We start from the raw sequence: 14,772 nt of genomic DNA, 5'->3' as shown, positions 1-14,772 counted from the left end.
GTACCCTAGATGGACCAAATGTTCTGTCTTTGGTCTTGTATTTGTTTTCTTGCTAAGGTAGGAATGCACATGTTGATAATGCTGTCCTATTTTCCCTGCCCTTCAAAGATTAGGCAGAGACTGAAATATTCAAAGTTTCCTAGAGGATCTGGATACCCATTTCCTATTAATTTTAATGGGGATTAAGAACTTGTTGTTCAAATTGAAAATCTCTGCAATGTATCATAATCTGCTATAAAGGCAGGTGTGTTTCCCATAATAAATATCAGTGGATAGTAGAACAGATGCTGATAAACATTAGGATATTTTTCAATGTACCCCTTTGTTACTGTTCTGTAAGGATATTGACACTGTAAGCACTGTACAGGCCAAAATCTGTACTGACTGCGACAATATGGCTTGACAGTTGGGGTTGGTCCTGCTTTGAGCAGGGGGTTGGACTAGATGACCTCCGGAGGTCTCTTCCAATCCTAATCTTCTATGACACATATATGCTGTATATAACTTTCTCTCATTCAGTTTTGTATGTGATGCAACATATTGTTAATGGAATGTTATTCAGAATAGCTTATATTTTTTTCAAGCTTTCTAATAAAATTCATAATTGGACTGAGAAGCAGCAGGAGAAATCGAACACCAAAAGGCAATTTCCAGAGATGTATAAGTCGCTAAAATTAGGATTTTAGAATTAAAGTGTCTTTTCAAGAATAACTATAAAACACTGGTGCCATAACATGCTGTAATGTCATCTCCCACTGAGGTGATTTAAATATTGAAGCATATAGGCTAGGTGGTATACAAAGGAGAAATGTATGTTCATACCCTGAGACTCTACATTGCAAATAACTGAGCCATGAAGTATTTTTCCAAATGTTGCCTGTCCTGAATTTCTGTATATGACAATACACAGCTGTTGGACCCAGGTGTATAAGCTGGCATCTCTACCCAGTGGTGTACAATTTTAATTGGATTTACATTTTATAAGGCAATTGGCAGGCTTATACGTTCTTTGTCAAGTCTTTTATTAACACACTGCTATCTTATGTCACTGGCTATGTAATGGATTTTACAGTGCATAATGGCTGGCACAAGAGCGTTCAGTGGATTGCGGTGCTCGGAGGATAACAGATAGGCAGGATGAATGAGATCTCTTTTTCTAACCCTTGATACAAAGTAAAAAGTCTGGAGTGACATAAAGGGTCCCTAAGACCTCTCATTTTAGCCGGGGGATACGCCCAGCATTCATAAAGCTTTCTTCCAAGGAACTCCTCACAAGCCCTGGCAGCACAGCACAGAATCTCACCCTGCGTGTACAGATTTCAAAAACTACTATCAGTAACACTTCTTAGGCTGGATCTAATAGAAGTCTCATTAAATGCTGACTGCACTGGGTGTGTTTTATTACATGGTCTCAATTGGAGATCAGTACACAGCAGAAAGTTATGACATAAGCACATCTTTCCCCAGATACAAAGAGCAGAACTTGGCCACCATCTATCAGAAGCCAAGAAAGAAACTTACCACTGTTTTGTCTTAAAGTGTAGGTCAAATTTTCTGTGCTGAAAACGAGAAATGGAAATATAATAAATGCTGAGATATTTCTACAGCCTTCCTTCCTCCCGACTTTAATTAGTTTCATCTGCTCCTGGTCACCAGAACAGTCACAAAGCCGTGAGCTGTAGTAATCAGAGTGACTTATATGGCCTCAAGAAAATCTGTAGAAAAATCGCTTGCATCTCAATGGTTCCTTGTTTTTTCAGGAAGGTGCAGCAATTTACCAGGTTAAGACCTTGTCTGTATCATCTACCTCTGCCTGCCTTGTCTCACTATTGCACAGCTGGGCTATGGAGCAGCCCATGCTCCATTACAGGTTAGGGAATACACACATGAATGGGAGACGGGCAGCAGTGGAACTGTAGGTCCCAGTGGAAAGGCCATTATTAAGCCTCGGACAGGCTGCCAGGAGTACCAGAAACAAAAGTCTTGAAGTACCAGTATTGATGTGTGAGCCTAGCCCAGCTGAGGATTTGGCCTGTAGTGGTAGGGTTTAGGATAGAATAGCCAACATTCTTAGGAGACACTGGGCTTTTCAAGAACCTTGAACTATGCAGTTCTTTTCCTGCTCTAGACACTCTTGCTGGTTGAGTGTGAATGATATCAGACTCTTTTCTCCTCCTTCCCCCTCTCTCCCCCCACTAAAGAACTGCTGCATTGTGTTTTCTGGCCCTTCTCCACAGCTTGGCAGACACACTCCCATATCTTTTTTCTAATGTCCTTAATAGAAAACGTCCTCTTTGGTATCTAGGAGGCTGGGTTTGTTTCTCTGGGTGGAACCAGCAAAAACTTTAAAAAATTCAGTATTATTCTCAAAGGCTGGCAATGCTTACCTTATCTATTACTTCTTGATCAAAGGGAAGTAAATTCAATGGCACGGTCAAAGGGCCAGTTCTACTCCTTCCTGCTCTACATGACATACAAGCACACTGAAAAGAAACAAGAGTTTTTATTAAAAGGAGAAGTACTCTTTTGCTGCCCCATCCCAAATAAAGGTAGATGTATGTTGCTGTCTATATTACTCCATGCTACTACCATGTTGAATTATAACATACAAAGCTGGGAAGTGTCTTCATTTTCGGGACTGTAATATCCAGTTGTGGCTGGCTATGCTTGGCATAGTGAAACAGGATGGGATCTGTAAGATGAAAGCTGGGGTCACAGCACAATGAAAGGCAATGAGTTTCTTCAAAGGATCCTTTCACTGTAAACGTCAAGTCATGCTCTAACAAAAGGAGACAAAAAAAAAAAAGTCAAACAAAACCAAAAGCAAACCTTTATCAGCATCTGTAATAAAACAAAAACAAAAAAGCCAAAAGACAAAAATACCTAGACATGAACTGGAACCAAAACCTGTGTTCTGTACGCTTTGGGGGGTGGGGAGATTTGAAATCTGGACATGGACTCAGATTCAAATATTCCCTATGGCCCTATCTTTACAATGGCCTGAACAAAAAACCCAGATCGGAACATCCCTGTGCTTTGCGATGCCATGTATTTACTGCCACTGTATTCTGACAGAACAAATGTACATGATTGTATTGTATGTTATTATAGGCCAAATGATGTGCGGTACAGCTGCCCTGAAGGATTTGACCCTACAATAGCTAATAACCCTCTTTATAAGAACAAATAGACCAGATGAATCTCTGTCTATTTTAGTCACTTCATAGATAATAGGCCAGATGCTTGCCAATGCTACAACTCCTTTGTGACACTTGATCAGCACAAGGGGGTGTGAAGAAGTGTAACTAGTCCACCTAGTTAGAAATCTCACTGGGAAATTGGAGATTCTCTTCGCATATGTCCCTGGTTTACTGTAGGGAGCATGTCACCAATTCCCAGGCGGTGTATAGGCTCATGAGAGCCATAACTGCTAGTATAAATTGGAGCAGCCCTGAAGCTCATCTAACACTAGGAGTCAAACCAGCTTCTTGAAGCCATGGGAGTTCAAAGACAGCTTAAAGCCACCTTTGCAATCACTACCCCAGCCCCTCACATGCACCAAGCAAAGCACACAGTACCTTTAGACACAGATTTTATTTTGTAATCATTCAAAATAATTAAAATCAAAGGAATTTATATTTGGGGAAGTGATATTATGGCTCTGATATTAATCACACAAAATCAGAAAGTTCAATTTTTTCATTCCCACATGAAAGTTACCATTCCTGCATGCACTACACACGCTACAAGAGAGCTTGTCATTACATGGTGATGGTCACATAAAAACGGGCCTGTGACATATTATGTAATTTGCCAAATTGTGTACACACACACACACACACACACACACACACACACACAAATACAAAATGTGTTCTTTTCTATAACTGCAGATAAACAAATGGAGCATTGATTTCATGTATACTTGTATGACCATGCAGTGAAAACCCTGTTGCAGTGCACATAGGAAAGGGGACAGAGTTAAGGTTATTAGTGGAATCATAAGTCTGAATTCCAAGGACCTGATTCCCCATTGTCCTGCACCTGGTGTAGGTCATTGTAGCGAGGCGATGACTCACTGGCTCGGTGTCTCCTGCTGGTCGTCTCGGGAATTAGCTCTCCAGCCTCCAGAGCACCCTGTGCAGGCCGGTGTCTCGCCGCCACTGGCCCCCGTGTCCCTCCCAGACCCTGGTGCCCTTTGCCCGGGGTTCTGCCCCCAGCAGTAACCCACAGTCTGAGTCTCCTCACCCAGGGGAACCCCCACCCTCTAAACCCACCTTGCCTTAGTGGCTACTGTCAGTCATCACCCAGCTCCTGCTCGTTGGGACAGACTGCAGTGCAGTCTGTAAACCACTCATCATTGGCAAGGGGGGGTTTGGACCTGCTACCTCTGCCTAACCCCAGGCTAAACCTTTGCAACCCCAGTATCTGTTCTGGCCTTTGACCAGGCCTGCAGCCTGGGGATTTGCCAGGCTGGAGCTCCTCCTCCATTTCCCCCACACTGGTCTGTCCCAAGTACCCTTCTCTCCCAGGCAGCCAGGTCCTTCTCTCTCAAGAGCTAGAGAGAGACACAGCCCTTTTATAGGGCCAGATGTTGCCTGACTAGGGCGTGGCCCCAGCTGTGGCTGTTTCCCCAATCAGCCTAGCCTATTGGCTTCCCAGGGCTGTTTTAACCCCTTCAGGGCCGGAGCAGGGTGACCGCCCCAATACAGTGATATACATCAGTGCAAAGTGTGTGCACAATGCTACCATTCAGATTTGGTAGCATTTTATACACATTTTCCACCAGTGTAAATGACTGTACACTGTGCAGGACTAGGAGTAGTACGTCCAAAATCTCAGCCTGAATGTTGCTTTAAGGCAGTGGAATTTTAACAATCAGTTGTAGATGCAGTCAGTGTAACCTATAATAAGGATTACACATTTTCCAGCTGCTGTTTTAAAGGCTATAACTACTAATAACCAGTTAATGAAGCAATAACCTCACTTGTAGAATGCTTTTTTTCCTTCTTCTTCTTCTTCCACCTCCTCCTATCCACCTGAACTTCCAAGCAGGAAAGTTCACGAGACTGTAACAAACATGACCAATAAGATGATTACACAGAGACAATATCACAGAGGGAGACTTACCTCTTCAGCCCACTATTTTGCTACCAGGATGGCAAATATTGGGAGCACTGTGGAGACAGCATGCTTGATCCCTGGTTCTAAGTGCCTTGCATTCTTCTGCAATGATCTCTCTGGTAGACTACGAAGTAATATTAATGGGCTCTAGAGAGAGCCATATCTAATCTGCAGGTGAAAGGATGGTAGCTATGATACACATACCCTAGGTGTCTATGGGGTGTGGTATAAAGCAAGAGAAAATGACGGCATTCTTAAAGGTCCCATAAGGATCCACCAGGACTCCCAAAGGGGAAAAATAAAGCTACAAAGAAAACAAATGTCCTTGACAAGTGATGATTTGCTATGTATTTTTCATTGCGCTCATAACTAGCGGCAGCTAGGCTATGGAATGATGCAGGAGTGCTGGCTGGAGTAGTAAAATGTCATTCCTGCTGTACTCCAATGGAAGTTTCTTCCAACAGTCACTGCAGGGAATAATGGGAGAGCACCAGCTGTGAGTGCTCATTGTTATGCTTCTCCAGCTAGTCAGTTCTATGGTGTGCTGGCTTGAGGGAGCTCACAGGTACTCTAGCCTCAGCCACGACCAACACAGACACTCTAGGGAATGGTGGGGAAATGCAAACTGTTCACAAGCTATCCAAGCTCAGCCTTTGCCTCAGCATGAGGACGTGTATAGGAGTATCAGCTCTGGGTCATTTTACTGATTCTCTAGTTTCTGCACAATATTATAAGTATTGCTATGCGGTAGAGGCAAGAGAAAAGAAAACAAGATGTACCACTACTACTCCATTGGTGATGATGGTTTCAGGAAGATCCAGACTAGAAAACAAAATGAAAATGACACATTTCACAACCAGTATCGTCTAAATACTACTTTAAGCATTTTTATCTTGATCATTTTAATTTTTGGTTGTTCATAAAAGTGTGCCTCTTTTCACTAGAGGCCACACTGACCACTCAGAAACAGAGATGGTTCAACTATAGTCAAACCTCTGGGAGAGGCTTGTGACAGTTTCAATATCATTAATGACTGTGTGGGTCACATTGCCCCCAGTGCCATGAATTGGCCAGGGGTGCCCACACCACTGACATGCATTTCACTGGTCCCAAGAAGCCAGCCTTGGACTCCTATGGGGGACCTAAATAAGACATCATCGTTAGGAAAAATTACTGTGACACAAATTATTACTAGAAAGTGATATGGATATTTGTTGTGCTCTTTACCCCACTCTGTCTCTTTTCTTCTCCCTCTTTTATATTTTTTTAAAAGATTTGTTTAAGTGTGCTCTGTTTTGGAAAAGGAAGGAATCTGGGGATGGGGTCTGGCTATTGAAGAGACAGCAAGGATATGAAACATTTTCCCTATTGATTGATTACTCTTGGAATTGCTGCGTCCATTAATTTCTGATTTCATAATATTTGAGGTTTACTCACAGGTTCTCCAGTGTGAACTCAGCCTCCAGCTCCTCCCTTCTCTGAAAATTAGAGAGAGAAATGAATGAAGCATGCAAAAACCTTCCCCAATAAGGGCAGCCCCATTGATTGTGTAAACTCTTCCTCCCCCTCCTGCCCACCCCTGCCCTGGTATTCAAGGATCTTCTGCAAAGTAGCCTTAAATTTTGTGTTGCAAGTATAGTCAGTTAACTTCACTTTTTGGTCCCTAACAATATTCTGCTTCCCAGTAGCTGTTCCCACCATTAGGGGAGAAAAAGAATACTTGTGGCACCTTAGAGACTAACCAATTTATTTGAGCATAAGCTTTCGTGAGCTACAGCTCACTTCATCGGAACATCTGATGAAGTGAGCTGTAGCTCACGAAAGCTTATGCTCAAATAAATTGGTTAGTCTCTAAGGTGCCACAAGTACTCCTTTTCTTTTTGCAGATACAGACTAACACGAATGCTACTCTGAAACCTGTCATTAGGGGAGAGAAGCTCATTGCTTTGACCTCTCCAGGATCAGAAAGATGTTGATATTACTGAATGAACTGAGGACATTCTCAATTCTCCTTATTAGTTGCTTGGACATAAGATATGAAATAGATCTCTTTCTTTCCTGTCCCTCCACTTCAGGCAGAGGCTAAAAATGTATCGCTTCGAAAAATATTGTGAAGATCTAAATAAGGCTTTGAGCATCCAAATCAAGGATGTTTAAGTGTGTAAAGTGTGCCTACTTGCCTATTTGCCAAATATGGGATTTGGTGCCAATATTTAAATATTGAACTCATGCAGCATAATTATCAGATTCTCGGTTTTTTTACCAGTACAGACCAATACCAGTTTCAAGAGTCAAAATCACTATTGTGCTCCAAAGTTGCTAGGTCAATGGCAACAAGTTATGACACAGAATAATATTTTACTGCTTGTATAGCTCCTTCCATCAGAAGTTCTAAAAGTACTTGACCCAAATTAATTATTTAATCTTCATAACATGTCTGTTCCTTTTGGAGAGCCAGTGTCCTGATACGAGTTTACATGTGAGGAAACAGGTAGACAGAGATTGATTTGTCCAAGGTCACATGGCCAGATTACAACAGAGCCTGGGGTAGAGCCCAGGTCCTCCTCTCTCCCAGTTCTGAGTTTTAAAGACAAGAGCAACTTCCCTTCTTCAGAACTGCTCAGTGATGTAACTGGAGATGTTCATCTCCAGAAGTTCAATACTGGTGGTTCAGTCAACAATATCATCAAACCCTTGATAAACTCCTCTGACAAAGTATGGTTGCAGTTCTAGCCAAACTATTCAGTACAATGTCAAAGCAAATTTAGAGACGCTTTGCTCTTAGATAGGTTGAAAGAAGTAAATATGGCTAGATATATGAATGGATGGAGAGACACTAACAGTCACTAAGGTAAAGAAGAATTATAATACTGTCATAAATATAAAGGGAAGGGTAACCACCTTTCTGTATACAGTGCTATGAAATCCCTCCTGGCCAAAGGCAAAACCCTGTCACCTGTGAAGGGTTAAGAAGCTAAAGTAACCTAGCTGGTACCTGATCCAAAATGACCAATGAGAGAATCATAGAATCATAGAATATCAGGGTTGGAAGAGACCTCAGGAGGTCATCTAGTCCAACCCCCTGCTCAAAGCAGGACCAGTCCTCAACTAAATCATCCCAGCCAGGGCTTTGTCAAGCCTGACCTTAAAAATATCTAAGGAAGGAGATTCCACCACCTCCCTAGGTAATGCATTCCAGTGTTTCACCACCCTCCTAGTGAAAAAGTTTTTCCTAATATCCAACCTAAACCTCCCCCACTGCACCTTGAGACCATTACTCCTTGTTCTGTCATCAGCTACCACTGAGAACAGTCTAGAGCCATCCTCTTTGGAACCCCCTTTCAGGTAGTTGAAAGCAGCTATCAAGTCCCCCCTCATTCTTCTCTTCCGCAGACTAAACAATCCCAGTTCCCTCAGCCTCTCCTCAAAAGTCATGTGTTCCAGTCCCCTAATCATTTTTGTTGCCCTCCGCTGGACTCTTTCCAATTTTTCCACATCCTTCTTGTAGTGTGGGGCCCAAAACTGGACACAGTACTCCAGATGAGGCCTCACCAATGTCGAATAGAGGGGGAACGATCACGTCCCTCGATCTGCTGGCAATGCCCCTACGTATACATCCCAAAATGCCATTGGTCTTCTTGGCAACAAGAGCACACTGTTGACTCATATCCAGCTTCTCGTCCACTGTAACCCCTAGGTCCTTTTCTGCAGAACTGCTGCCAAGCCATTCGGTCCCTAGTCTGTAGCGGTGCATGGAATTCTTCCATCCTAAGTGCAGGACTCTGTACTTGTGCTTGTTGAACCTCATCAGATTTCTTTTGGCCCAATCCTCTAATTTGTCTAGGGCCCTCTGTATCCTATCCCTACCCTCCAGCATATCTACCTCTCTTCCCAGTTTAGTGTCATCAGCAAACTTGCTGAGGGTGCAATCCACACCATCCTCCATATCCTTAATGAAGATATTGAACAAAACTGGCCTCAGGACCGACCCTTGGGGCACTCCACTTGATACCGGCTGCCATCTAGACATGGAGCCACTGATCACTACCCGTTGAGCCCGACAATCTAGCCAATCTTCTATCCACCTTATAGTCCATTCATCCAGCCCATACTTCTTTAACTTGCTGGCAAGAATACTGTGGGAGACCGTGTCAAAAGCTTTGCTAAAGTCAAGGAACAATACGTCCACCGCTTTCCCCTCATCCACAGAGCCAGTTATCTCATCATAGAAGGCAATTAGATTAGTCAGGCATGACTTGCCCTTGGTGAATCAATGCTGACTGTTCCTGATCACTTTCCTCTCCTCTAAGTGCTTCAGAATTGATTCCTTGAAGACCTGCTCCATGATTTTTCCAGGGACTGAGGTGAGGCTGACTGGCCTGTAGTTCCCAGGATCCTACTTCTTCCCTTTTTTAAAGATGAGGACAAGATTCTTTCAAATCTGGAGGGGGGACAAAGGGTCTGTCTGTGTGATGCTTTTGCCAGGAACAGATCAGGAATGTAGCCTTACAACTCCTGTTAAGTTAGTAAGTAATCTAGCTAGAAATGTGTTAGATATCCTTTTGGTTAATGACTGGTAAAATAAGCTGTGCTGGATGGAATGTATATTCCTGTTTTTGTGGCTTTTGTAACTTAAGGTTTTGCCGAGAGGGATTCTCTATGTTTTGAATCTGATTACCCTATAAGGTATTTTCCATCCTGATTTTACAGAGGTGATTCTTTTACCTTTTCTTTAATTAAAATTCTTCTTTTAAGAACCTGATTGATTTTTCATTGTTCTTAAGATCCAAGGGTTTGGGTCTGTGTTCACCTGTACAAATTGGTGAGGATTCTTATCAACCCTTCCCCAGGAAAGGGAGTGTAGGGTTTGGGGGGATATTTTGGGGGAAGAGGTCTCCAAGTGGGCTCTTTCCCTGTTCTTTCTTTAAAATGCTTGGTGGTGGCAGCATAGGGTTCAAGGACAAGGCAAAGTTTGTACCTTGAGGAAGTTTTTAACCTAAGCTGGTAAGAATAAGCTTAGGGGGTCTTTCATGCAGGTCCCCACATCTGTACCCTAGAGTTCAGAGTGGGGAAGGAACCTTGACATGGTGGCAGAGTGGTGGGATCATTTTGAGATCATTTTGAACCAGAAAGCACAGCAGGATTTTAAAAGGTGATTGCAGCTTAGATTCTGTCTCTCTGCCTGGGGGACAGAGCAGCAGGCATAACAAACGGATTTTTCTGTAGGCTGAGAACAGCTATCAGGAAAAAAAAGGGTATCAGGTTACAGCACAGCAAAATTTTACAAGCCAGTTTTTTGTTTTCTTTTCTTTCTAACTCTCGGGTGTAAAATTAGTTAAAAACAAAGAGGTTAGGATGACAGACTGCACTGTTCAACAGAAGTTGGAATTAGCCAGATTTGAGGCTGGGGAAAAACAAAAGGAACATGAAAGACGGGTAGAACTCAGAAAGATGGAAATGGAGGCAAAAGAAAAAGAAATGGAGGCTGCCCACAGGAGAGAAATGGAGGCAAAAGAAAAAGAAAAGGTAAAAGAATCACCTCTGTAAAATCAGGATGGCAAATACCTTACAGGGTAATAGGATTCAAAACATAGAGAATCCCTCTAGGCTAAACCTTAAGTTACAAAAAGACACAAAAACAGGAATATACATTCCATCCAGCATAGCTTATTTGACCAGCCATTAAACAAAAGGAAATCTAACACATTTCTAGCTAGATTACTTACTAATTTTACAGGAGTTGTAAGGCTACATTCCTGATCTGTTCCTGGCAAAAGCATCGCACAGACAGACAGACCCTTTGTCTCCCTTCCAGATTTGAAAGACTCTTGTCCTCTCATTGGTCATTTTGGGTCAGGTGCCAGCTACGTTACCTTAGCTTCTTAACCCTTTACAGGTGAAAGGGTTTTGCCTCTGGCCAGGAGGGATTTTTATAGCACTGTATACAGAAAAGTGGTTACCCTTCCCTTTATATTTATGACAAATACAAACTAACTTTATGAGGAAATTCCAGAGAAATGTATGCTTTCCACCTCACTCTGCTTGTGAGATCAGTTCTCACCTGTGGATTCAACTGGAACTTCATAAAAATTGTTTCTCCAAGTGGGATTTTAGCTATATCAAAGAAAACAATGAGGTGGCCATCATCTTGGACAACGTCTTCATCAAAGATTGCCAGTTCCAGGACATTCTGGGAATATAAATTAAGAATATATTCTTTGTTAGATAGCATCTAGGAAACAAGGTTCTCTGTGAATATTCCATATTTAGTGCATGCATATAGTACAGGAAGATAAAGAAGGAAAGAAGTGGGGGAGAGATTGGCACAAAGACAGAAGAAGAGAGAGATGATGAGTAAGTGAATAATCACTCATCTTTACTGGAAATATATTCGAATCTGATCAATGAAGGTTGTATCAGGAATTCTATTTTGACTCTGTTTCCATTTGCAAATAACTTTCTGAAAAATTCTCCATCTCGATGAACATACAATTTAATTTTAAATGTAGATAATCTTATTTTAAAAACAGCTGTTGTAATTTATCAACTCATGAAAGAATAAATTTTTCCATTCAACAGGGAAGCAGTTATGGTTCCTGGAAATTTTTCCAAGGATTCATTTTTTAAAGTTCTCTGTTGGCTTTAGTGATCCATATTCCTTCAAATTAATCACAGAACCAGCTATGTTCAGGGAATGTTTGAGTATAATGTCCTTAGCAAGACCCACCTGAATAAATTGCTTAACACTTTATGTGTCATATTGTGACAGAGCTGCTACTAGAAACAGGAGTTCCTGGGTCTCAGTTCTGTACGCTGTTGTTCATTATCTCAAGCTGTAGATAAATCTCTGTATTAAGCATCTTCGCATAACTTTCATATGACTTTGTATTATGTCTCTTCATATAACTTTGTATTAGGTCTAGCCACATGTGACCTCTGTTTTCGTAAAAACTTTGTATTGAGCCTTGGTATACGGGAACTTTGTATCAAATCCTTATATAGAAATTTTGTATTGAACCTTGGTATAATGTTGTAGCCCCTAAGGATAGAATAAGATAGAAGAAAAATGTCTTTTTGCTAAGAGTAGAATAAGATCTCCCCCTTTTTTAATCAATTGCCCTGTTGAATGAATGAGGTGTGAATGAGCAAGGCGTGGAAGGCAAGCACCTCCAGACAGCTGCAACCATTGGAGAGGGGATGGAAGACAGACTCAAGAACATTAAAACTTGTCAAGTGGGCTCATTAAAGAAAATCAGACATAATGAGGGCCTTGGGAATTAGAAGCGAGCACCTTCTTTTGAAAAACACCCTCTTTGAAAGTAAATGTGGCAGCATTAAGACAACACCCAGAAGGAGGCGCCACAGATGACCAACAGACACAGATTTTGAATCTGGTATAGACTTGCATGAAAGGGAAGCTGCTATAAATGTGAGGTGTCTTTCAGAGGACCTCGGGTCTCGTCTTGTCAACATCGGAGGATCGATCCAGATCGACAGAAGCCCGGCTCCACCCATCCCCCATCTAACTCACTTGCCCAGTGAAGTTAAGGGGAGCAACTAGTTGGTAACAACAAGACGGAGTGTGCTTGTGTTTGTGTATGTGAGTGCATGAGTGTAATATATATCATATGCATATGATACAGTGTTGATTGATACATGTGTTACCAATAAATGTGGCGCTTTGCCTTATCCCCCTTGAAAAGATCCTGTACAGTACTTTAAGTACAACAAAGCTACTACTCAATGAGAATTTGTTCTGATTGTGTAATGATTCTAATTTTTATTTCATTTGTTATCACTCTGCATTGTATCTCTCTGTTGTCAGAGTATCTATCAGATGTTGGTGTTTTTCACATAATAAATAAATATCCTTCAGGGGAATTGGGTGAGTGAAATCTGAACTAAGTCAGAATTTTCTAGCTCTCCAGCTTGTTAGTGTAATTTTCAATAAACTCAGTTGAATTAGTTCAGAACCAGAAAATAAATTATGTTTCTAACTTGCCTCTGGAGTCTTATTCCAAACACTAAACTCAAACTCCAAACACGTGTTACTGGAGTTGCTTACATGATTCACAGAGGAATTTTAAGGGTACTTTTAGCATCTAGTAATTGAAGGGATATTATACACAGGATGCAGAAAATCTTGTCCTGGCTTTTTCTGTACCAGAAGGATCTGGCTACAGATGAGACACAAGAGAGAGTACTTGGCATTTTTTCTGCACCTTGACCTGACTCTGGATCCTGAAATAGAAGGTTTCATTCCACACTGGATCCCTGCAGTTCTTGATAGTTTTGGTCCGGACTTTTTCAGCTGAAGCAGTTGGCAACCACAGGCTCACGTAGCAATCAGACTGGCTTACTATTGGAGAAAAGTACAGAATAATTGTCAATGTAGCAATTTATAACTATATATATGCACACAAACACATACACGCTATATATGTATGTGTGTATATATATATATTATAGCCAATAAGAAAATCCATAGTTACAAGGTTCTCTATATGAGATGGTATATCAGCTTGCATGTCACACATTTCTTAGTGCTTCAGAAGGATCTAGAGAAAAAAAAATCCTACCCTAAGCTTGTTGATGAAACATAAAAAAAGAAAATCTCTCTTCTTGGAATCTTATTTACATATCTGTAATTTAGAAATAGATATGGTTGAAACCTCAAGATTTAGATAAGCACTCAAATTTTTGACTTGTCACATAGGGAGCGCCATGGTCCTATCCTCCCTCCATGCCAATCAGTGGAGCTGATCCTACTTAGGGTGGAAAGGAGTACACACTGAAACTCTTCAAGGGTAGCACAGTGGTTTGTGCTCTCTGTGACTCCTGGAGATAATAGGTAGATTCTCCTCTCACATTTGTGTGAGGCTATGTCTATGCTATCACTTATGCTGGCAAAAGTGATGTCGCTTGGGGTGTTAATGTTCCAGTCCCCTGAGCGACATAAGTTACGCTGGCATAAACACCAGTGTGGACAGTGCTATGTCAGCGGGAGAGCTTCTCCTGCTGACATGCTATCGTCACTCACTGGGGGTGGTTTAATTATGTCAATGGGAGCACTCTCTCTCATCAGCACAGAACAGCTACATGAAAGATCTTAGAGCTGCATCACTGTAATCTCTCTAGTGTAGACATAGCCGCTGCTTCCAGGAGCCACGTAGAGCCACAGCACGCGCAGAGCAGGACAAACCCCAGACCCCACTCCTTGGCTGGAGCACCAGTGCAGGGCAAGCCCCAGACCCTGCTACCTGGCAGGAGCTCGAGGGCCGGATTTAAACGTCTGAAGGGCCTGATGCGGCCCTGAGGCCATAGTTTGCCCACCCCTGTCTTAGAAGAAGAGTGCCTATCCCAGGAAAAGCAGCTGCTATCCTCAGCAAGCAAGGCAACACTTAGCATTGTTTGCAAACTGATTCAACAATCATGTCTCAGTTGGTCACCTAGCTCAACTATAGCTAGGTCACATAGCTCTGCAATCCAGGTAAACTGTTGGAAACATTCATCATCTGTCATGCTAAGTATGTCACTGTAGAATCAGAGATGATGTGTCATCTCTCTCACTATGCTAAGTTCATGAACTATACCGGGGTGACCAAACTGTGGCTTCTGAGCAACATGCGGCTCTTTTCATAGAATCAT

General features: G+C 42.0%; 1 protein-coding gene across 1 annotated transcript in view; it reads right to left on the bottom strand.

Annotated features, from left to right (window-relative positions):
* The window catches only part of LOC141989220 (cytosolic phospholipase A2 epsilon-like), a 63,372-nt gene that overhangs the window by 26,324 nt on the left and 22,276 nt on the right, over window positions 1-14,772 (bottom strand). The window contains exons 4-11 of the mRNA XM_074955655.1: window positions 13,347-13,483; window positions 11,186-11,314; window positions 6,562-6,602; window positions 5,904-5,946; window positions 4,988-5,069; window positions 2,610-2,779; window positions 2,388-2,483; window positions 1,522-1,559 (exon numbers count right to left, since the gene is read on the bottom strand). Of these exons, the coding sequence (XP_074811756.1) occupies window positions 1,522-1,559; window positions 2,388-2,483; window positions 2,610-2,779; window positions 4,988-5,069; window positions 5,904-5,946; window positions 6,562-6,602; window positions 11,186-11,314; window positions 13,347-13,483 (736 nt within the window). The remainder of the gene's footprint in view (window positions 1-1,521; window positions 1,560-2,387; window positions 2,484-2,609; window positions 2,780-4,987; window positions 5,070-5,903; window positions 5,947-6,561; window positions 6,603-11,185; window positions 11,315-13,346; window positions 13,484-14,772) is intronic.

Source organism: Natator depressus, chromosome 6, assembly GCF_965152275.1.
Source record: "Natator depressus isolate rNatDep1 chromosome 6, rNatDep2.hap1, whole genome shotgun sequence".
Taxonomy (NCBI): domain Eukaryota; kingdom Metazoa; phylum Chordata; order Testudines; family Cheloniidae; genus Natator; species Natator depressus.
This window is presented reverse-complemented; position numbering and strand designations above follow the sequence as displayed.